Genomic DNA, 19,543 nt, shown 5'->3' on the forward strand with positions numbered 1-19,543 from the left:
TCCGACAATATCCAGTAAAGAACTTCTACTCATAAACAGAGAAGTTGCTATAAGTACACTTTTCCCCTCTGAGCACAGAGGGCTTTAGAAATGAGACTAGGTACTGTAACATGAAGAATAAGGCATGTGCATACAGAGCACTTCTCAGATATTTTGCACTATCCATTAATAAGACAGACTAATCCAGTCATTCCTGAGGCTAGGATCATTTTGCAAATGGTTTAAGAAATCCACTCATTTCCTTGTCGCTCCACTAATGAATAGGCCAGCTTGTCAGATGAATGAGCTGTACCATCACTGTAAAAACCAAACCACAACAAATCCAGAGGAGCCATGAGGAATTAAGATTAAAAAGTTCCAAATGAACCATACAGACAAGATAAAAACCACTCTTGTTACTGCAGGCGTTTTTGACTGTCATCACTCAGGGAAAGATTCCCTACAAACAACACGTAGCCAGCCTGGTTTTAGTATAGGTCTGCTTTTATTTCCATATTCAGCTCTTTGAGGGAGACATCCTTTCACAATCTGAAAGGAGGAGGATATAGCCCACTGTAGTGCTGCTTCAGCACACTAAGACACATCATACGAAAACTGGTTCTGTTGACTTTTCCCCAAACGAAAGGAACACTTGTCCATGCACTCGGGACATAGAAAGAGTCCTGAAACAGAAACATCGTGCGTTTAAGAGGTGTGCTGGTGAATCTCACCTCACTGGCAATAGCCAAAATGCTACCAGTCGGCAAGTACTGCACAGGGAGTCAGGAAGTAAATACTGGTAGTAGTGGAGTTAAAAAAGAAAAAAAAAAAAACCAAACCAAAAATAACCCCCCTAAAAAAATAATAGAATTTAAAGCAGCGCCTTCCCAGTGTCTCACTGCAGCAGGCAGCAAGACTTAAAGGCACTACAATGTGTCAGAATGGAGAAGATCTGGTGCATCCACCCTTCCAGAGTGCAAGAATATGGATTACAAATTCCAGAGTTGATGTAGGCTTTCTGAAAAATGAACAAACTTCTTCTCAGCACAAGATCTGGTGGTGCTGCAGGAAGGGAAAAGAGAGGCAAGTTAGTTACTGTGCTTCTATACAAACAGCTCAACCTCATCAGAGAGGCTACTTGGTGAAAGGCTGTGTGTGTTTCACTTGCTCTTAAACTGATATTTTCACTCTCTTCCTTCCATAAAAGGTTCTCCCATGTATGAGACACAGATAAGCCTGATCAAAATATATTCAACAGGTACCAAGGCTACATATTTGTCCATAAACCCAAGACGTAAACTGTTTATGTTTTACTTGAACTCCTTAGATATCTGGAGATTAAAGAGCTATATAGGCTGACTTGCAGCTGTATAAGGTATACTTCCAGTCTCCCCTTCCTTAAATGAAGTACTAAACATGACAGAGCAGGAACACTTTCCAGGTTTTAAGGCTTATGCGAGTGCCTTCACTATCAAATATCTTTTATCTTCTCAATCCAACAAACTCAAGCTCCCTAAGGGACATTTCCTATAACAGGGGCTGAAAGTAGCCTCTATTTTCAACATAGAAATACATTAATATGAACTGACAAAAAGGCTCTGGGGAAAAACACTGGATTAAATAAGATTTCAGAAACATGCAGCTGCACACAATCTGCTACTTCCCAAGTTCTACCCACATTCCTATAAAACAACAGCAGAGTTCGTGTGGATGTTTAAATATCTCCAGATTCTATCAGCCCAGTCAACTTGTTGTACCCTCCTCAGTAGAGTACTTAAACTCTGTCCATTTTGGACTAACATGCAATTCATCCAAAAGGCACAATTTCTCTCTCACAATACTCATTCCCCCTACTGACAGAACCTGGAGTCTGCAACACACTGAGCCTCAAAGTTAACCCCGACTCCACTGTGGTTTGATCACTGGCAAGACAGGATATACACAGAATTCTGCTCAGCACAACTCATAAATCTGCCATTACTTCTTCAGACACTTCTGTCCCCTCTACAGAGAACACACAAATCAACTCAAAGAGCAACACGTTCACTCAGGCAACGGACAGACCTAACTTTCTGAAGCAAATGACTGCACCTATAGCAATAGCAGACAGAGGGGTTTGTCACCTTACCACAATTTAATTAATTACTCTGGTTCTGCAAGGGTAATAATTTCTTCATTGATAAAAAATTCAACAGTCTCCTCCTCCCAGTCATCGACATTGCTGTCCAGCTCATCTGTGTCTACCCCTGCAATGCAGAAAACAGGAACACTCAACACACCAAACAAGGCAGCAATCGAAAGATTTGATGCTCGTGGCAGAAGCAGTCCTTAACACAGCAGTGAAAAGAGAGATTTGGGGCTTTAAATCGTACATGGTAAATTCATTAAATGACAACCAAGGTGCTACTGCCTGCCAGCACAGGGCTTCTGCAGGCTTTCTGGTTAACTGCAACACCAAAGTCTCTTTGCTTGCCTTGAAGCATGAAGATGTGAGGTAAGCCACAGATACCATATCTGGCAGCCAACAGCATTTGAACGTTCTCCTGTGGAGGGGGGGTGTGTGTGGTGGAATAAATCCTGTTGTGACTTAGGATAAAAAGTATAAATAACCTTTAGAGAACAGGGGATTAGCTTTGGCAGGAAATGGAGAAGTGGATGAATCCCCAAGACAGGATAGTTACTTGGTAAGAAGCAGCATGACTTCACAAGTACTATGTGTGGCTTACCTCCTCGAAGCTCTAAACGCTCATTCCTCTGCTCCATGTACAATTTCTGTGCCATCTTGCGGTACTTTCTGAACTCTTCCATCATTGTACGTCTCCTTTCCACTAGCTCCTACAGAGGCAGGAAGAGGTCATTAAACCTCCCCAGTAAATCAAATCCACATACAAGGCATTTGTTAGCAAGTCGAGATTTCTCATGAACATACTTTCCACTAACTTAAAAGGAAAAAGATCTTTCACATATGTAATCAAAGAGCATCTTTGGTTTTAAAGAGCTTTTCTTAAAGACTGCCAAATGCAGCAACTCACTAAGAACCCCCAGATTTTACCACCTTTGCTTAATGAGGCAACACCAGTGCCTCACCAGATTCATTACTGTTTAACCTGACAGCTTAAGTGGCATCTTCCCTATTGGAACTAACTCTAACCATCTGGATTCAAATGAACACAAGTGTTTTGTTATAGAAGAAATTTAACTTGCATGTAACCATTACAAAATAACTAAGGACAGGTTACATGAGTTGCATCTACATTACTATATTCCAAAAGTGTCTTGCCTTTGAAGCTTTGGACTGGCTCAGGCGATCCTTCTGCTCAAATATCTTGGAGTATTTCTTCAGGTCCTTCTTTATTTGCTGTAAAACAGGGAATTTTATTTCAACCAGGATATCAGGGCAGCAATCATACTCCGTAAGAGCTCCTTCAATAGGCCTAAGCTGGCGATGCACTTTTTAAAAGCATCATCTTCTAGGCAATTTTCCTTCACTATCATTTTGTTTGTTCTGACTTAGAGATCTTGCAAATGCTGCTGTAGACATGCAGTCAGTGAAGTCTAAATTCAGTTTTGTTCTTTATGCCCTTTGACTGTACCCTAACTGTAAGAACAAGTTGTAGCCATTTCCATTCTGATCTTAAAGACCAGTTAATATTTACTATCATTCTTAGAAGTGAGGTCCCCTACAGCAATGGTTTTTCACAAATTCAAGGCAAAAAGACAGTTGCTTAACTTTGTAACAGCTCAAGCCCCATCCTCAACAAGAGACAGTACAACAGGTCTATTCATACACCAAATCAGTGTCAGCAGAAGTCACTGGAAGGACACTACCTTTATCTGATCCTCACTGAGCAAGGTAGCTGGTCGTGGTCTCCACAGCAGCTGACAGAACCTGTCTTTGTTGTTTTTCTGGAGCAGACGGCCTTGGAACGTCCATAACCAATATGCATTGTCCACCTGGAAGAGCAGTGCACTATCTCAGGTAAGATAAGCTATAACTTCACAATGTAGTCCTCACTCCATGTCTTAAGGGTCTTTCTTATAAAACAAGCACCATTAGTGAAGAGAAACAGGGTGTTCTTTTTGTAAGTGCCTTCCTTGCACAAGTCAAATCCCTCTGCAAAATAGCTGTTCCATTAAAGCTTTGCAAGAAGCTCCTCTCAGGAGGATCCCAGCAGTTTGAAACTAAGCCAGCCCTTCTACCACATTCTTAAGTCTCAAAGTCTATACTTGTACAGGAGAGGATTACAGTGCAGTGCCTGAAACCTTGCAAAAGTAATACAGGTGCAATAAATCCTGCTGCTCTGTGTGGACCACAAGGAGATCGAGGTTTAAACCACTAAAGACATAATGAAAAAGGACATCAGTTTAGACTCATGAACTGCCCTACCAGAACTTATTCTGGACAACTGGTGAAGCCAAAGGCCTAAATACTGATGTTTAGAAGTTCATGTATAAAACCGTGGTGCAGGCTTTAAGTCACAGCCCATTTTCTTTTCCTAACCAATAGCCCTTTCCAATAACTCTGGAAGAGAAACGAAACACAAATACACCCTACAGGAAAGCATTAGTACCTTATGGCTCCACCAAGACACAGAAGTCACAATGTATCTGCCTGTAGGATCCCACTCCACATCTGAAGCTGTGTAGTGTTCAGCTATATTCATCATGGTGCAGTCAGATGTATCAACAAATGCTAAGGCACCATTCATGCTGCAAAGACAAAATAAGGCAGATGGTTTTACATACTAGTATAGCCTGGTTTTTAAAAGCATTTCACAAGCTGCTTTTTTACACCTCCTCACTACAAAGATGAGTTCTCAGAGCAACCAAGAGACAGGCTCATACCAGTCTCTGTGGCTAGAAAGCATGTGATAAATAAAAACAAAACCCCAAGAATGACACTTTTGTGTCTGTGTTCAGTGACCCTGAACCCATTTCACTTCTGCTGCTAAAGCGACAGTGAAAACATACCATAGGCAAGTTACAGCCAAAGTTTAACGATTATATACTTAGACATGCTTAAGTAGTGAAGACAAGATGACGAGCAGCACTTGTCTGAAAGCAAATATTACTCAAATGCTTAGTAAAATTAATTTTCACTTGCTCTGATGTGAAACTTTCTTAATAGCTCTTTTACAAAACAGCTTTGTCATTAAGAGGTACTGCCCATGAGGAGCCACGAGGCTGTGACAACAAATGCATTGTAAGAACCACATGCGTGGTGCAAACTGGATTAGTTGAGTCAGTATTTAACTTAAACAGCTGAGCAGTGTTTCTAAATATCCACTTTTTGTTGAAAAAAGCATTCTGCATTTGGTGTGGCAAAAATAGCATGTAAAAGATAAGAGACTAAACTACATCACGACATTGCATTTCTTCTTTTCCTCTGCTTCTGCAAAGCTCTATCAGGATTACACAGGAATGCAACATTCCTGGAGATACCAAACATTCCTAGATGAATTACTCTAGTCTTTTCCCTCATTTGAATGAATGTGGTGTTCAGTAACTTGTGCAGTACTCACCTTCTGAGGCCAGCCAACACTACAAATTGCCCTTGAGGACTCCAGAATATCGTGTTTGCCTGCTGTTTGTCAAATGTTTCTGGAAAGAAACAAATTCAGACATCTCAACCTGACACCATCACTTCGCTTACAAGCAGTCAGCTCCATCCAGTCCTCAAAAGACATTTCTGAACTCCACAAGCAAGTCCTAACAACAGCCCTTAGCTCTACACTTCTAAAGGCAAAACCCAGTAACACCAAGATGCCCAAAGGCAGCAAGAGAGATCAGAAGATCCCAACATACAACCTGGGAATAAATTTTATCTAAAGTGAGCCAAGTCTGTGCTATCACCTCACATCCATTTCCCAAAGCCACAGAATTATTCTGCCTTGTAGGCCTTTTATTCCCAGACACTGGGAATAAAACCCTGATTCAGATCCGAAACAGTTTAGCTGTCACCAAGAAGTTAGATCTCTACAATACAATGCCAAGCAGAGTACATATCGCTATTCTATCCAAAACCAGGCACAGTTTTGACTTTACTGTATCTACTGTCATGCAAAATGCCTAGTAACTGTATTTTTCACTTGTTTTTCAGTCACTTACTTATGAGTTCTATTTTCCCATTGTTTTTAACATGGTAAAAGGAAACTGAAATTCGTGGAGTTTCTCCATGCAACACAGCAAACTTGCTTCCATTTGGTTCCCAAGCAAATGCTATGATGCTTTCTGTAACAAAAAAATCCACAACACAATCCAAAACTCTGTCAAAAGACTATGCAAAGCTTTGATTTCAAGCAGTTATCAAAGAAAATCAACAATGCTGAAAAAAGGAAACCCATCAGTTAAAAGACAATCTATATGGCAAAGCCTGTTAAAGCATAGGTTGATAAGGCAAAGGTAGGGAGTTATGGGAAGTGTTTCAGATAAACAATAGCTCCCCAAAGTCTCCCATCTTCTAGAAAATACATCCATAGTATCAGCCCTACGATCTTTAATAGATTTTCAGTTACAAGCATGAATAGCAACAAACATTTTGATTTCTCATCTCGACATGAGATGGAGATGCCCTCCAACATTAATACTACACTAAGAAAAGAGTTATCTTCCCAGTTCTGTCACGTGTTGACAGCTATTTCTAAGAAACAAACAAGTGTCTATAAAGTAAAGAAACACTTGGCATTACCTTTCATTTCCACCACATCCACTGGCACCTGCTTCTCTCTCATTCTGAATATTTCAAAGTTGGTCACTACTCCCTGTAAAGACCAAGATCAGCTCATTATCCAGCACAGAAGCAGTAGAGCAAATAGTTGTACTGGAAGGCACAGAAGGACAACTACACAATTAGCCTGTCAAGACACAGGATGAAAGACAAGATTTGTTTCTTTAATGGGAGCAGATAAATATAGTATGCCTCATTACCGAACACATTCTATCTTTCCCTCCCTGATAAAAAGTAACGGTACAAAAGCATTTGTTTCTTTCCAGACTGTTAGGAAACTTAGTTAAGACAGATAAACATATGGTGCACCGTGCAGCACAAACTAAGGGCTGTTCAGCATCTGCTTGACATTGAGTAGAACAAGAGGTGAAGCCTGCAACTCTCACCCAAGTCCACAATGTCACTGAAGTCAAAGCAAGCCTTGGATGTAAACATGACAGACTTTGCTCTCCACACGCCTCAAATGCACGTGGAAAAATGAAAAATAACTTTGACATCATAGAATTTACACTGTCTGTATTGAAAGACAGCAGGTGTCAGCATGAGAGAGAACTAAATGTCATTAATATAATCAGAATCCACGTACCTGGGTACCTTTGGGAGTCCTGTCTACCTTCACACACAGGTAATCCCCGTTCTTCTGCCAGTGTAGTTTACAATCTACGACATTGAAGAGATTTCGCACACGAATTTCTTGTCTAGAAGGCAGCTGCATCAAAGTCACTCTTGCTGGGATGTCTTTGTCCTCAGGCACCCAGAAAGCAATTATGTTACCACCTGGAGACCATGAGAAGTCTCTACAGGAAGAAAGTAAAAAATGCAGTGGATTAATTTTTAATTAGAGATGCTACAAGCAGAAACCATTTTCATCACTGTATCTGAACCGCAGGCAAATGTAAAATCTTAATAATAAAGACAGATACAGACAAGCAACTGAAGCCAATTTAACCACCTTACACACATCACACCAAAACAGATGTTTAAACTTGCTCTATAATCAGAGTTATCAAATCCAGTACATTTCAATTAGAGCAGGGGTTACACCCAGTGTTAACAGACAGATCTAAGAAACAGACTGATCAAACCAATGAGCAATAAGAAACCCTCCTATTAAATTACACAGGAGACAATCTCCTTGCACCTGGGTACACTCAATTTTCTTGTTGCTTTACAGAGGTACCTCAAAAGCTCTCGAAGAAGTCCCTGTCCATCATGAAGACATGCACAAAGTCAAACCCACTCCTTGCCAACAGGTAGGATGCAGCACACTGTTTCAAGCCAGCATACAAATCTTGTTAAGGAGATATTCCCTAACAAACTGCATTCCAGTTTAGTTCTACAGACAAGGAACAGGACTTCCCAGATAGACCCTGGATTAAGCAAAACCACAAAGAAAATTTCAAAGCACACAAGCTGTCAACTACAGACAAGAATAAATGGAGCATTTTCCATTTCTTTTTGCTGGTTTGTCTGATTTGACCACTTCAGTGTATGAGACCAGAGTTCTAGATTCCTCTCACTATAAAGCCCCAGACACAACTGCTTTCTTCAGTTAGAATTGTTATCTTTACAAAGGAATAGACCTACCTTATCCCGTTGATTTTCAAGCTTTTTTTGTCCAACAAACCCATAGACTAAAAGAGAAAGGTGTGAATTTTGAAGTCAGTAATATTCTTCTAATTACAGATACACTTTCTATCCGTATTAGGGCACATAAACTAGGAAATTGTGTACAGCTTTCAGAGATCCTGTATCACTTTTATTATGATCATACGTATTCCACAATTACAAATCAATAAAATCTGCTGTACAGATTAATGAGTGCAGAAGCCTGAATCGTAATGAAAACGTAAACCAACTAGATTAGGCTGCAATTTACAGTGCATTTTTGGCACTCGCCTTCTACTTAGAGCTCTGAGGCATCACAAACTTGATCCTACTGACTCTTATAAATAGTATATTGATCTGTCTAGTCATTCTAGATGTGTGAAATTTACTCAGACTCAGCTAAAGTTTTTCACCCAGGAAAGAAGACGAGCAAATGAATTTCTTCCCTTTTAAGCCCAGCTCTAGAGTATATTATTTTACAATGTAAAACCCCCATGGTAAGGGGGTTGGAACTAGATGATCTTAAGGCGCTTTCCAACCCTAATTATTCTATGATTATACGTGTCCTTTAAAATATATACCATGAGAAAGACTGACACAGCAGAAAAAACAAGCAAGAACTTACAGGTGTTTCATAGATGCTGAGGATATCTGAAGTCATTCGAGCAAAGAATTTACCATCATGACTCCACCTAAGCAAATAAAAAGGAAAAAGAATATTAAATAGGAACTGCCGTTTTATGAGATGAAATCTGGGATTAGTCCTCTCATTCTGTTTCTCAACCTACTTAAAAATAGGCCAGTGAGCTGAGTTTTCACAGTGGAATCCTCGCTTCTTCTGCCCAGTCAGAATGTCCCAGATGATAATAGCCTGAGGGTCATCCTGTGTGTCCATCAAAGGGCTGAAGGTCACTAAATACCTACAAAAGAAATAATTTCACTGTCAAAACTTCATCTAATATACCAATACAAGCAAGCTTTTATTCAAATAATATTTATATACAATGTACTTTCAAACAGCAGTTTCTCTAATGGGATTTTCTGCAGTAAGAACAGTGTGATAAAGGGGAATAATGCTTCCAAGATACAGTATTTCCCTGGCATTCCTCTGGCTGAGGAGACTCTAGATCTATGTGCAAATCTTCCCGTATTGATGTTACAAGAAGAGGAACTCACTAAATAGTGTTACCTACTATATAGCTTTGCCACAAGAACATGATTGGTTTCAGAAAGAATGTAAATCCATTGACCTTAGCCAACCTGAACCGTAAGTATGTTAAGACCTCTCCACTGAAAGATAAATACTCTCTGATGTATTAAGACATAAAACCTAACGGCTTCTAAATGCTGCTTGAAAACTAGCAAAACAAGACACATCTCAGTCCTGAAATTATTTCAGCCTTCTATACACAGCTCTTTAACATTAAAGAAAACATATGGAATTCATGTCAGTACCAAAGATACAGAGGATACTACTCAACTGAATCTTCTCAGAGAACAAGAAATCGAACATTACAGACATCCCATCTAAAGAGGGAAAACATGGCCTTCTCCCTTGGGATAATAATATCTCTGAGGAAACCTGCCAGCTCAGTTTTATAGACCAATTATTCTAGATTATGTTAAGTATCTTTCCTGAAGTCAAAAGTCAGGCAGATCTTCATTCATTCCAAGAAGGATTTGTGTATGGAAAGCTGTACTTCCAAAGACAAAGGACAATGGAAAACCCCAACCACATGAGATTTGAAGGCACAGCAGAAACAACATGCATACTTCATGCTTTTGATCCTTTAGCCCAAACCAATGTCATACTCCATACCTTTCACAAGGTGAGAAGTCAATGAGCTGTACTCCCTGATGACTAAACCTTTGAATCTGCTTGAACTTCTCTCCGCCCCAAAGTGCGATGCCTCTCTGGTGGAAGGTAGCTAAGTAGGTGCCCTTCGGGGACCAACGTACGTAGGTTTCCGTCCACCTCTGGATTTAAAAACAAAGGGTACACAAAGGTTTAATTTCATGCTGCATTCCTAAAGGAGAAAGAATGAATGTGTGGCTTGTAGCTTCACACTTTGCTGATCTGTTTACTAAGTGAAGATCTCCTGATCAGTGACATCCCGGACTAGTTGTGGAGTTTCATTTCATGCACGTAATTCACAGTACTCAACTTTTCAGGTTGAAAAGTGTCAATTGAGACCTTTTCAACTTACTGATCACCAAAAACATTTTCCAGGTAGAGCAAAAACCTTTGTATAGTAACAATTAAAGCCACCTAAACAGGCTTGGGTTTGCTTGCTATGTTTCAGCCCTGGTAAGAGCATACTCAGAAGTAAGGTCAGTATTTCCAATTTCTTAAGAATAGACTTGACCTCCAGCTAAGTTGAGAGGTTTCAGCTACATAGACCATGACCAGTGACCATGGTGATGAGTGAATTACTCATCATCCCAGAGTCAACATCTTTCTACTGTAACACATACTAGTTACTACAGAAAATGCTTCTGGGTCACTGTCTGCAGAAGACAGGCACACTGACTCTCTCTTTTATATGCTACTACCAAACCAGCTATTCCTCTTTAGCATCTCTGTGGTCAGCAAAAAAGGATCAGAAGCAGCATACGTAAGCACATGCTCGGCTCTAATGAATAATACTCCTCAGACTCTGACTTTGCATTTTCAGGTCTTTCTGAATCACCGACAACATAGAGATGAAGGAAACTAATAGGCATCATGGACCAGTTAAGAAAAAACAAACACCACCACAAACAAGTTAACCCTACATTTGTTTTACCTAAGCAGCTAATTCTAATTTTAAAGGATGTATTTTCACCATTCCTCACCGAAAGGAAGGAAAAAGGATTTCAGCAATAGGGGAAAGAAATATCTTTGAGATGTCATAAAATGAATGAGACCGACAGAATATCTGCAATGTACAGCACTTCCAGGACACTCACTGCTCTGTCCTCAATTTGCACAGGTTCTTTGATATCATTCCAAAAAATGGAGGTCCGGTCTCCTGACTCAAAGATCACACTGTACTGATCCCTGCAATCAGGATCTTCCAACCAGTACCGGAGATTGCCCTAAGACAAACAGAAACAAAAAGATTATTAGTGGTAGTGGTAACAAACACAGAGGTCTGCCTCCAACATTTAGAAACATAAGATGCTTTCAAAACTCTATTTTTAAGCAACTTGTGCAAAAAATCGTTGTTTCCTCTTATGTTTTACCATATGTGGAACTACTAAACAGAACCACTAAATTCTTCCTTGTCCCTTCATGACAGTGAGAAGAAAGGAACAGGAGCATATGACCACAGTATACTGTTACTTAGAACAACACTACTGATGCATCATTTCTATTTTCATATGAACGCTCCAGTGATGAAGTCATTATTTCATATTGTGCTGAATATTCTTCCCACTTCCCCAAAGAAATCCTTACCAGGTCTTTAAATGGCTGTTTCTCAGGGATTTCCCACTCATCACTGATTGTCATGTACCTGAAAGAACAATTTCATTGGTTAGCCTCCATGCAAGCACTTCTGGTTACAATCCCCAAATCTACAGATACTCATGACAGCTGCACTCACTTATCAAAGTCTGTGAACAGGTTGACTCTGAAAGTGTGTTGTTTATCCAGTTTGTAGGAATCTGCATTCTTCACAGCATCCACCGCATGAGATGGAGACATGTACTCCAGGAAGATGTATCTGCAATGAAGGAAGACGACAGCAGGAAGTCATCACTGGCTATGTAACAGGCTCATATAAAAAAAAGACATTAAATAAAACACAGAACAATGAGGATGAACCAAGAACTCAGTATGGAGCATCTACAAAATTATTTTGTCTTGTCCCTAACAAGTTAGGGTTCAAAAGCAATTAATCTCCACTCTGACCAAAAGCACATGTACACTTCTAGGCCGTATACAGAGCTTGTCTGGAACCAAACTGATATTCTTTTGGTAATGAATGCAAGTTCAATGCAACACAGATCAACAATGTGAGCTAGTAACAGGCAGGTTTGGTGTACAGCTCTTTCCAGCTGAGTGACAAATCATGTTTAGGAAGCGTAAATCTTGCTATCATAGACACCTCAAAGCACCACTCGTCTTTCAACTACACTGAATATAATTCAGCTTCCTTCTCACCATAATTTTCTCATGCTCCTCAAGCTGAATTTACAGAACCAACCAGACATCTGCTCCAGAAAACCCACTTTCTTATGCTTTCTAAAATTCCTCCCAAACTCAGGAATATACAGTACTCCAACCAGAGGAGCAAGACTCTGTAAAACCTCATATTGATCAGGTTGCTTTTGGCCTGCTTTCTCTCTCTAAAACTTTCTTTCCCTTTTTGTTTGATTACTTCTTGTTAGCTTTCTTCTCAATTTCAGATGCTGCAATTAACCATAAACAGGGATCAGAAGTTGGCAAAGGGGAAAAGGGTCTTCATTAGGGCTCACTGACCTTAAGGAAGTCAGAGTGACTAACATAAGCATAAGCACTGGCAACCGGAGACAGAATACTGACAGTCCATTTTGAAATAAACAGTACATCCACTGCTACTAAGTTTTTAGCCAGAATCTATTATTAGCCATAGCTAAAATTAACAGAAAAATACCATTTAGTATTGCACAGAAACGTGCCTTCCAAACCCAGCTAAACTGTTTCCATAATTAATCTCCACACACACACACACACACACACACACACACACACACAGTAGCTTAATGAGCTATTAAGCTTCTCAGCTCCTTCTGGAACTTCTGTTGCTTACTGAGACTAGATGTCAGGATTGTACAGACTAAGGTAGAAGAAACTGATAAGCAGGACTATGAAGTCACCATAAAAACTGGCCATAAAGTATTGACACTAACAATCAAGGGTAAGTCACAGCAGTGTTTCAATCCCATTTCCAGTAGGAGTTATCTTGACTTACCCTTTTGTCTTCCCATCTGCTTCTGGATAAAATTCATTGATAATTTTACCAAACTTGGAAAATATTTTGTGGATGACATTCTTCAGTTTCTCAAGTCGGTCTGGTCCAACCTGGGGAACGTTATCCACAACAATTACAGAGTCAATCCCATCTGCTTCCTGTGGCTGATCTTTCAGTACATCACCAAGTAATTCTGCAAAGAAAAAGCATACAAGAAACTAAAGCACCAGTCTTCATCATGAAGTAGGTAGACAGAAGGGTAAAAAGAATAGTGATAGTAAGAGAATAGGAAGACTTCAAATTTCAGGAAATGTCAAGAAACTTGGTAGTGAATGAATGTTCCATCAGAGAAACAACTGGAGCGAGCACCCATCCAACTCCAACACTTCCCTGCTAAGAGGCATGATTACGCAGTTTCTTAAACTTCAAGCAGCTAACTCCTTACAGCAATACCTTACACTGAGGATGTCAACACTTGCATCACCAGCTTGTTTCTGGAGCTGTAACTGGCTCACAAAGTCCTCAAACCTGACAACAGAGCAGACACCTGTAAGATTTACTACCCAAGCTCTGACCAGTAGCCTTGCTCAGATTGTAACTGGATGACTGAAAGAAACGCAACATACACCACCCTCCCAAATGCCATGAGTTTTAGCATAATTCAGAACTATCTGCTATGCTGGAAGCTCTGCATGTCTTCGCATCACTGTAATTATGTTCAAGAACTCACACTCTGTCTAAACCTTTAATTAAACACAAAAATGAAGGTCCACGGCATGACACATAAAACCACCCTTAAGCACGCAGCAAGTGAAGACAAGTGCATACTTCTTCACACTCTGGACAGTCTTCAAATGTACTAACTCACATTTCCTATAACATCTTACACATTTGGGAGTGGGATGGTTCAGTCCCTACACTGCCCCTTCACTACTAGGAAGAAATTGCTTACAACATCATTGAAGTTTCACACACACAATAGGAAGAACATTCTGAAGGACTGTAACTGCAGTTATAACTTATGTGCCATACCATGATAAAAACACTTAAAAGGTCCAAAGTACACCTATATGTTGTACACAGAGTTAGAGGCTTCAACAACACCACTGCGTAAGTTTTACCTAGTAGTTTCTAGACATATGTTCTGTAGAATTCTAGGCAGACATATCTAGCTTTAATCTCTTCCTCAAGTCAATTCTATTCGATTATTCTGTATCCACCACCTAAACCCCATTGGTCATACACAAATTTAAACACACTTCTCAAATTAACATTACCCAATCTACAAACTGACCTGTAGATCCAAGGAGACACAGAAAAATTATATCCATGATTCAATTCTCAATGGATTGAACTAGAAGCACTGAAGACAAGGCTATCCAAACAAACCCTCACATAATGTTAGCCTAAGATTATTTTTAAACCTTTCCAGGAATAAAATCCCACATTATCCCTAGATATCCTGTTCAAACATACACTTTAATACTTGTCTAGATAACCGATTGCTTCACAGTGTAATTGGTCATGTCCCTGCAACTTATTAACATGATTGCATGTCTGGATTCTAAAGAAACATCAGTTACAAGTGGCAGATTTTCTCTGGTTTATGGACATTTTTAGCATTGTTTACTTAAGGGACCAGAATAGACATCCTGCTAACAAATAAGCCAAACGTGCTGAAATGAATGGCAGTTTCACACATGCCATATGAACAGGACAAATATACATGCTTATCTGCAGTAAGCCTTTAACTTATGTGAAAACCACTATAAACTGCAAGACCAGACAGAAAATAAGTGTACACCACTACGCTTTGAATTAGGATACAAGGATAAAATTTGGTGTCAGGCTATGTCCAGCATTCACAAGCCAGAGAAAAAAAATCCATGCATGTGTATGTATCCATACACACAGAGAGGCATTTAAAACATGAGAACAAATGAAAAAGGGTGATGGATGTGCTGATATTTTGAAGACATTTTAATGGAATTTTGCTGGTTTAGAATTCTAGAAGTTATCCTTCCCAGAAAGACCGCTGGAAAGATCTCAAGCAGTGAATAAACATGTTTGCTTTGAATTTCAAATGACCAAAACTCTTGGCTTTCTATAAATTGAAGCTTCAACAGGTGGAGATTTCCACTGATTTGTGGCAATATGCTTCTTAAAAGCTTATGCAGAAACAGATGCCATCACCACTAAGATTATGTAGTACTCACGGAATATTGAGTTTGTAGTATTTATTACTCAAAAAAGATGCTCTCCATGTGCATATGGGAACTACAAATAAAAAGGTAAAAGATGCTAACTTGTATAATAAAAACAAAGACCTAGAAAGAGTGAAAACCTACTATTACTGGTAGTAACTAAAAGTTGAAGGGGTTAGAGGAATGATCCTCCATATTATGTCATTTTACTTACTCCACACATTCAGATTATACCCATAAACTTCCCCAATTATAGCAACTATTGACTAATTTATAGCAACTATTACAAAATGGCTCAGATCATGTTCTTCAGAGCAAGTCAAATACTCAGTGAAGGTGTACAACACAGCAAAGAGCAGGAGGACTTGACAGAAGTTAATGTTTAAGAAGCAAGTCTGAAGAGATTCCTTAGTGAGGAGCAGCAGACTGAAAACTGGGACAGGAAATCAAATACAGGACAAGTGAATTAAACCCCCCAGAGTTAACAACAGGTATTCTAATGGCACAAAAACATATAGATCACCAAGGATAAGCAAAAACCTTGACATGAAGGTAGAGGCATCAGTCCCAGTAACAATCACAGGTGATGACAACTTTAAGAGCACTATTTCAAACAAAGGTAGGCAAAGAAGTAGAAGGAAAATGGGACATATAGGAAAATCCCAACTTCTTTTAAAAGTACAGCAATGTGTATCAGGGATCACTCCAGGCAGGTTTTTCTACCACACAAAGAGGTTTAAGTTAAGGTATTTTGGACCAACTTTCCCTCCTCCTTTCACTTTTTACTTACTGCAACATGGAAAACTGACCCAAACTTACAGATCCAGAAAAGAATACCACTTCTTTTGTGGTAAGGGGTTAATTTATACTATTTATTTACATATTATTTATCTACAGATTTCACTCTGGATGTGTAGAAAACACAGAATGATGAAATCTAGTAAGATAAGGTAAGGGCTGCAAGTTAATTTCCTAGAATATACTGGATCTCAAGATACTCTTTCAAGGAATAAGCCATCCTTCAGGTAGCTGATAACGCACTAAAGCTGTGGGTAAGGAACCGCTTCCCTAGGATTTAGGACACAAGCAGCAAAGTGTCTTCTATGACTACAAACACTGGAAGGATTGAAAGGAGTAGTTTAAAAATCCTGTATTACAGTAAAATAACATGCAGATTTCTTATTTACCCTATAATCCCCTTAGATTTTCCCTGCATGTAAAATGAAAGCATGTACTTTCACACAAGACTACAAGAAAAAAGATGGAAAAAAGGAAACACAAAAGGGCGATTTTTTAGGCTCTATTAGTCATTTGTCATAACTACTTCCCATAAAAAGACTTTGTAGGCCTACAGACAAACCAAGGAATGCATATTCAGATTCATGTGCAAGAATACAGTGTTTAATCAAAAGTGTAGCAGATTAAAGGCAAATGCCTACATTGTACCCTTCCTCGACCTTAAATCCAAAATTGTGAACAAAGGGATCTTCAAAAGGGAAGAAGCTGGTTTAGCCAGCTCTTATTCCACCCACAAGAGAAGCAGGGTGTGGTGGGTATACAGCTATCTTCAGCTGGCAGAATTGTAAGGACCACTATCATTATCTGAACTAAAGCTTCATTGCACCTAAGTGCATCTGACACATCCCTTCCCTTCTCCTGTGTGAACTTGGATGAGCTGTTCCTCCACGCCACCATCATGCTGGTGGAAAGAAATCTGATGGTCCAATCCTAAAGCTGGTCCAGCTCAAAGATGGAATGTTATCATAAACACTGAAATAACCTTGGCTCAGTGACAGTGATGGACTCCTTTTCTCCTTCAAGAGTCATCAGGATACAGGGAAAGGAATAAGGAAGCTCAAGAAGTTGCGCACTGAAAGCCAGACCAACAAGAGTGACTAAACTTAAACACTGTAATTCAGTCACTAACACTGTATTATTCACACAGCTGAGAAATTAACCAAAGTAATCCTTCACAATAAAATACATGAAATGGAAAATACATGCAGCTTCTTGAAGACGATCAGAATTGACCATAATAATCCCAGGCACAGACCAAGTGTATCAAGCAAACACTTAACCAGGCAAAAGCAATCCAACTACATACTCGCAGACGATTTTGCCAACATCTCTTTAAGAAACACGTGCACAAGTTCAAAGAGCCATACAGACGACTAAATTGGGAACAGCAAACACTCTCCTAACCTAAGGTATTCTGCTGCAGTTTTGTTAAGGTAAGCACAGGGCTCAACACTAGAAGGCACATGGATCACCTGTGTTCCACAGCCAACTGAAGAACTTACAATCACATGCTTTAAGAAACTTTTCTCCAGTTTTCATATATGTAACATAGGAGCCTATAACACATAAGATACACGTAAATCAGACCCTACAACAACGTATACCTAGACCAAGTACTTTTGCTATTCAAGAATGGAGATGATTTATCTAGAAAGATTTAATTGAAAGATACTAAAACAGAGTAATAACTCCTGTATGACAGAATCACGTATTCCCTCGACTGTCTCTGCAGTTACACAATGGCTTTATGACATTTTATGACAGTCAATATTCAATACTTTTCACGAAGAGCCTCAGTTCGAATTTAACTGCCAGAAGTAATGTTTCCATCCTTTCTCGTCACCAAGTGCCTATGTCATGTCTTTCTGAGCACTAACTCTTCTCAAAGCCATTCTATTATCTACACATTTCACTCTGGATGCGTAGAACACACAGAATGATGAAATCTAATTTGCATCAGGTCAAAACTGAAGACTGCTGGTTTTACAGCCGAGTTTAACCAACGGAGGCAAACGGCAAACACACGAGGTGGTGATCCCGCAGCCCGGTACTCGAAGTTTACCGGCACGTTTAGGACCAACAGTGCGGTGCATAGATAAACCAGAAGGAGCTTCATTCAGGACGCACTGCTGCGACCAACACGCGTACCCAGCACCACGAGCAGCTGCCAGGCAGCCCAGGGGGGATGAAGGGAGCAGAGCGCGGCTCGGCAGAGCGATGGCACGGCCAGGCACCGCTCGTACACCGGGCTCCCGTCCCGCAGCCCCACACACAGCCACGGGCCCGGGGGCCTTCGCCGCGGTCATGGCCGGGCCCCACGGCCGGAGCTTTCCCTCCTCCCCGCGGCCCCTCCCACCCATCCCGCTCCCGGCCGCCCTCCCGCCCGCGCCCGCCGCCGGCCCGGCTCGCACCTTCATCGCTGATGTCGTCCACGAAGTCCTCGGGGTCGCTGAAGGAAATCTCGTCCTCGGGCTCGGCCGGGACGCCAGGCTCGGCTTCTCCGTTCTCCTGCTCCGCGCCGGGGTCAGCCTCGGTCTTGGCTTCAGCCGGCGGCTCGGTCTTGGCCTCCACCGCCGGATCGGCCTCAGGCTCGGCCCCGGCCGGCGGCTCGGCCTCGGGCTCAGCCTCCGCCTTCTCGGGGCTTTCGCGGCCGGACGGCGGCTGAGGCGGCGGCTGCTCGGGCTCGGCGGAGGGCTCCTCGGCGGCGGGAGGCGGCGGCTCAGGGGGCCCCGGCGGCGCCTCAGACTCGCCACCTTCTTCTTCCCGTCCCTCTCCTTCCTTCTCCTCCTCCTCCTCCTCCTGCTGCTGCTGCGGCGGCGGCTCTGCCAGCGGCGGCGGGGGCCCGTCCGTGTGCTCGGTGTCGCCGCCGGGCCCCTGCGCGGCGGTGGGCGCGGCAGCCGCCGGGCTCTCCTCGGTGTCCTGCATGGGGCTGGCTGCGGGGCCCGGCCGGCCGCGCGCTCCCTGCTACAGCGCGACGGGGAAAGGAGCGGGGGAGGGGCGGGGCGGCTCCTACCGCCCGGCCATGTGCGCCAGGACCAGCGGGCCCCGCGCGGGGGCACCTACCAACAGGCATGGAGCGGGAGGGGGGATGTCGGAATTAAGTCCTGGACCCGCCTCAGCGGCTGCTCACCGCTGTTATATCCTCCCCGTTCTGCTCCGAGGCGGCCAGTGTCCTCTTCTCAGCCCGCTCCTCTCTCATCTAGAGGCGGCTTCCGCTCCTACTCGCCGTACAACAGTCGTGGCTCCCCCTATTCCGTGCGTCGCTGTGGTCGAGCCCAAGATGGCGCCTC

The 19,543-nt window shown here is 41.6% G+C and overlaps 1 protein-coding gene across 1 annotated transcript; it reads right to left on the reverse strand.

Moving 5' to 3' along the window:
• Positions 1 to 465: 465 nt before the first annotated feature.
• EIF3B (eukaryotic translation initiation factor 3 subunit B) lies at positions 466 to 19,214 on the reverse strand. The gene is made up of 19 exons (XM_057416854.1): positions 18,665 to 19,214; positions 13,252 to 13,444; positions 11,902 to 12,021; positions 11,754 to 11,811; positions 11,264 to 11,392; positions 10,134 to 10,291; positions 9,103 to 9,234; positions 8,940 to 9,006; positions 8,294 to 8,340; positions 7,293 to 7,503; positions 6,668 to 6,740; positions 6,088 to 6,210; positions 5,502 to 5,580; positions 4,551 to 4,689; positions 3,808 to 3,933; positions 3,260 to 3,337; positions 2,706 to 2,814; positions 2,108 to 2,225; positions 466 to 1,041 (listed from the first exon to the last, which is right to left on the reverse strand). The coding sequence occupies exons 1-18, from the start codon at positions 19,176 to 19,178 to the stop codon at positions 2,122 to 2,124; spliced, it is 2,460 nt and encodes an 819-aa protein (XP_057272837.1). The 5' UTR covers positions 19,179 to 19,214; the 3' UTR covers positions 466 to 1,041; positions 2,108 to 2,121.
• Positions 19,215 to 19,543: the final 329 nt, after the last annotated feature.

The sequence above is a fragment of the Pezoporus wallicus genome, unplaced genomic scaffold, assembly GCF_028554395.1.
Source record: "Pezoporus wallicus isolate ANWC-B61680 ecotype Strahan unplaced genomic scaffold, APGP_CSIRO_Pwel_v1 scaffold_7392, whole genome shotgun sequence".
Taxonomy (NCBI): domain Eukaryota; kingdom Metazoa; phylum Chordata; class Aves; order Psittaciformes; family Psittacidae; genus Pezoporus; species Pezoporus wallicus.

What these genes read in the sequence shown, in the direction of transcription:
- EIF3B (XM_057416854.1), bottom strand. Translation starts at nt 19,178, where the DNA reads ATGCAGGACACCGAGGAGAGCCCGGCGGCTGCCGCGCCCACCGCCGCG. An exon ending in GGATGTGGTGGAAATGAAAG is followed by an intron (nt 6,211 to 6,667) that starts GTAATGCCAAGT and finishes TTTTTGTTACAG; the next exon opens with AAAGCATCATAGCATTTGCT. An exon ending in GCCAGTCCAAAGCTTCAAAG is followed by an intron (nt 2,815 to 3,259) that starts GCAAGACACTTT and finishes CTGCCTCTGTAG; the next exon opens with GAGCTAGTGGAAAGGAGACG.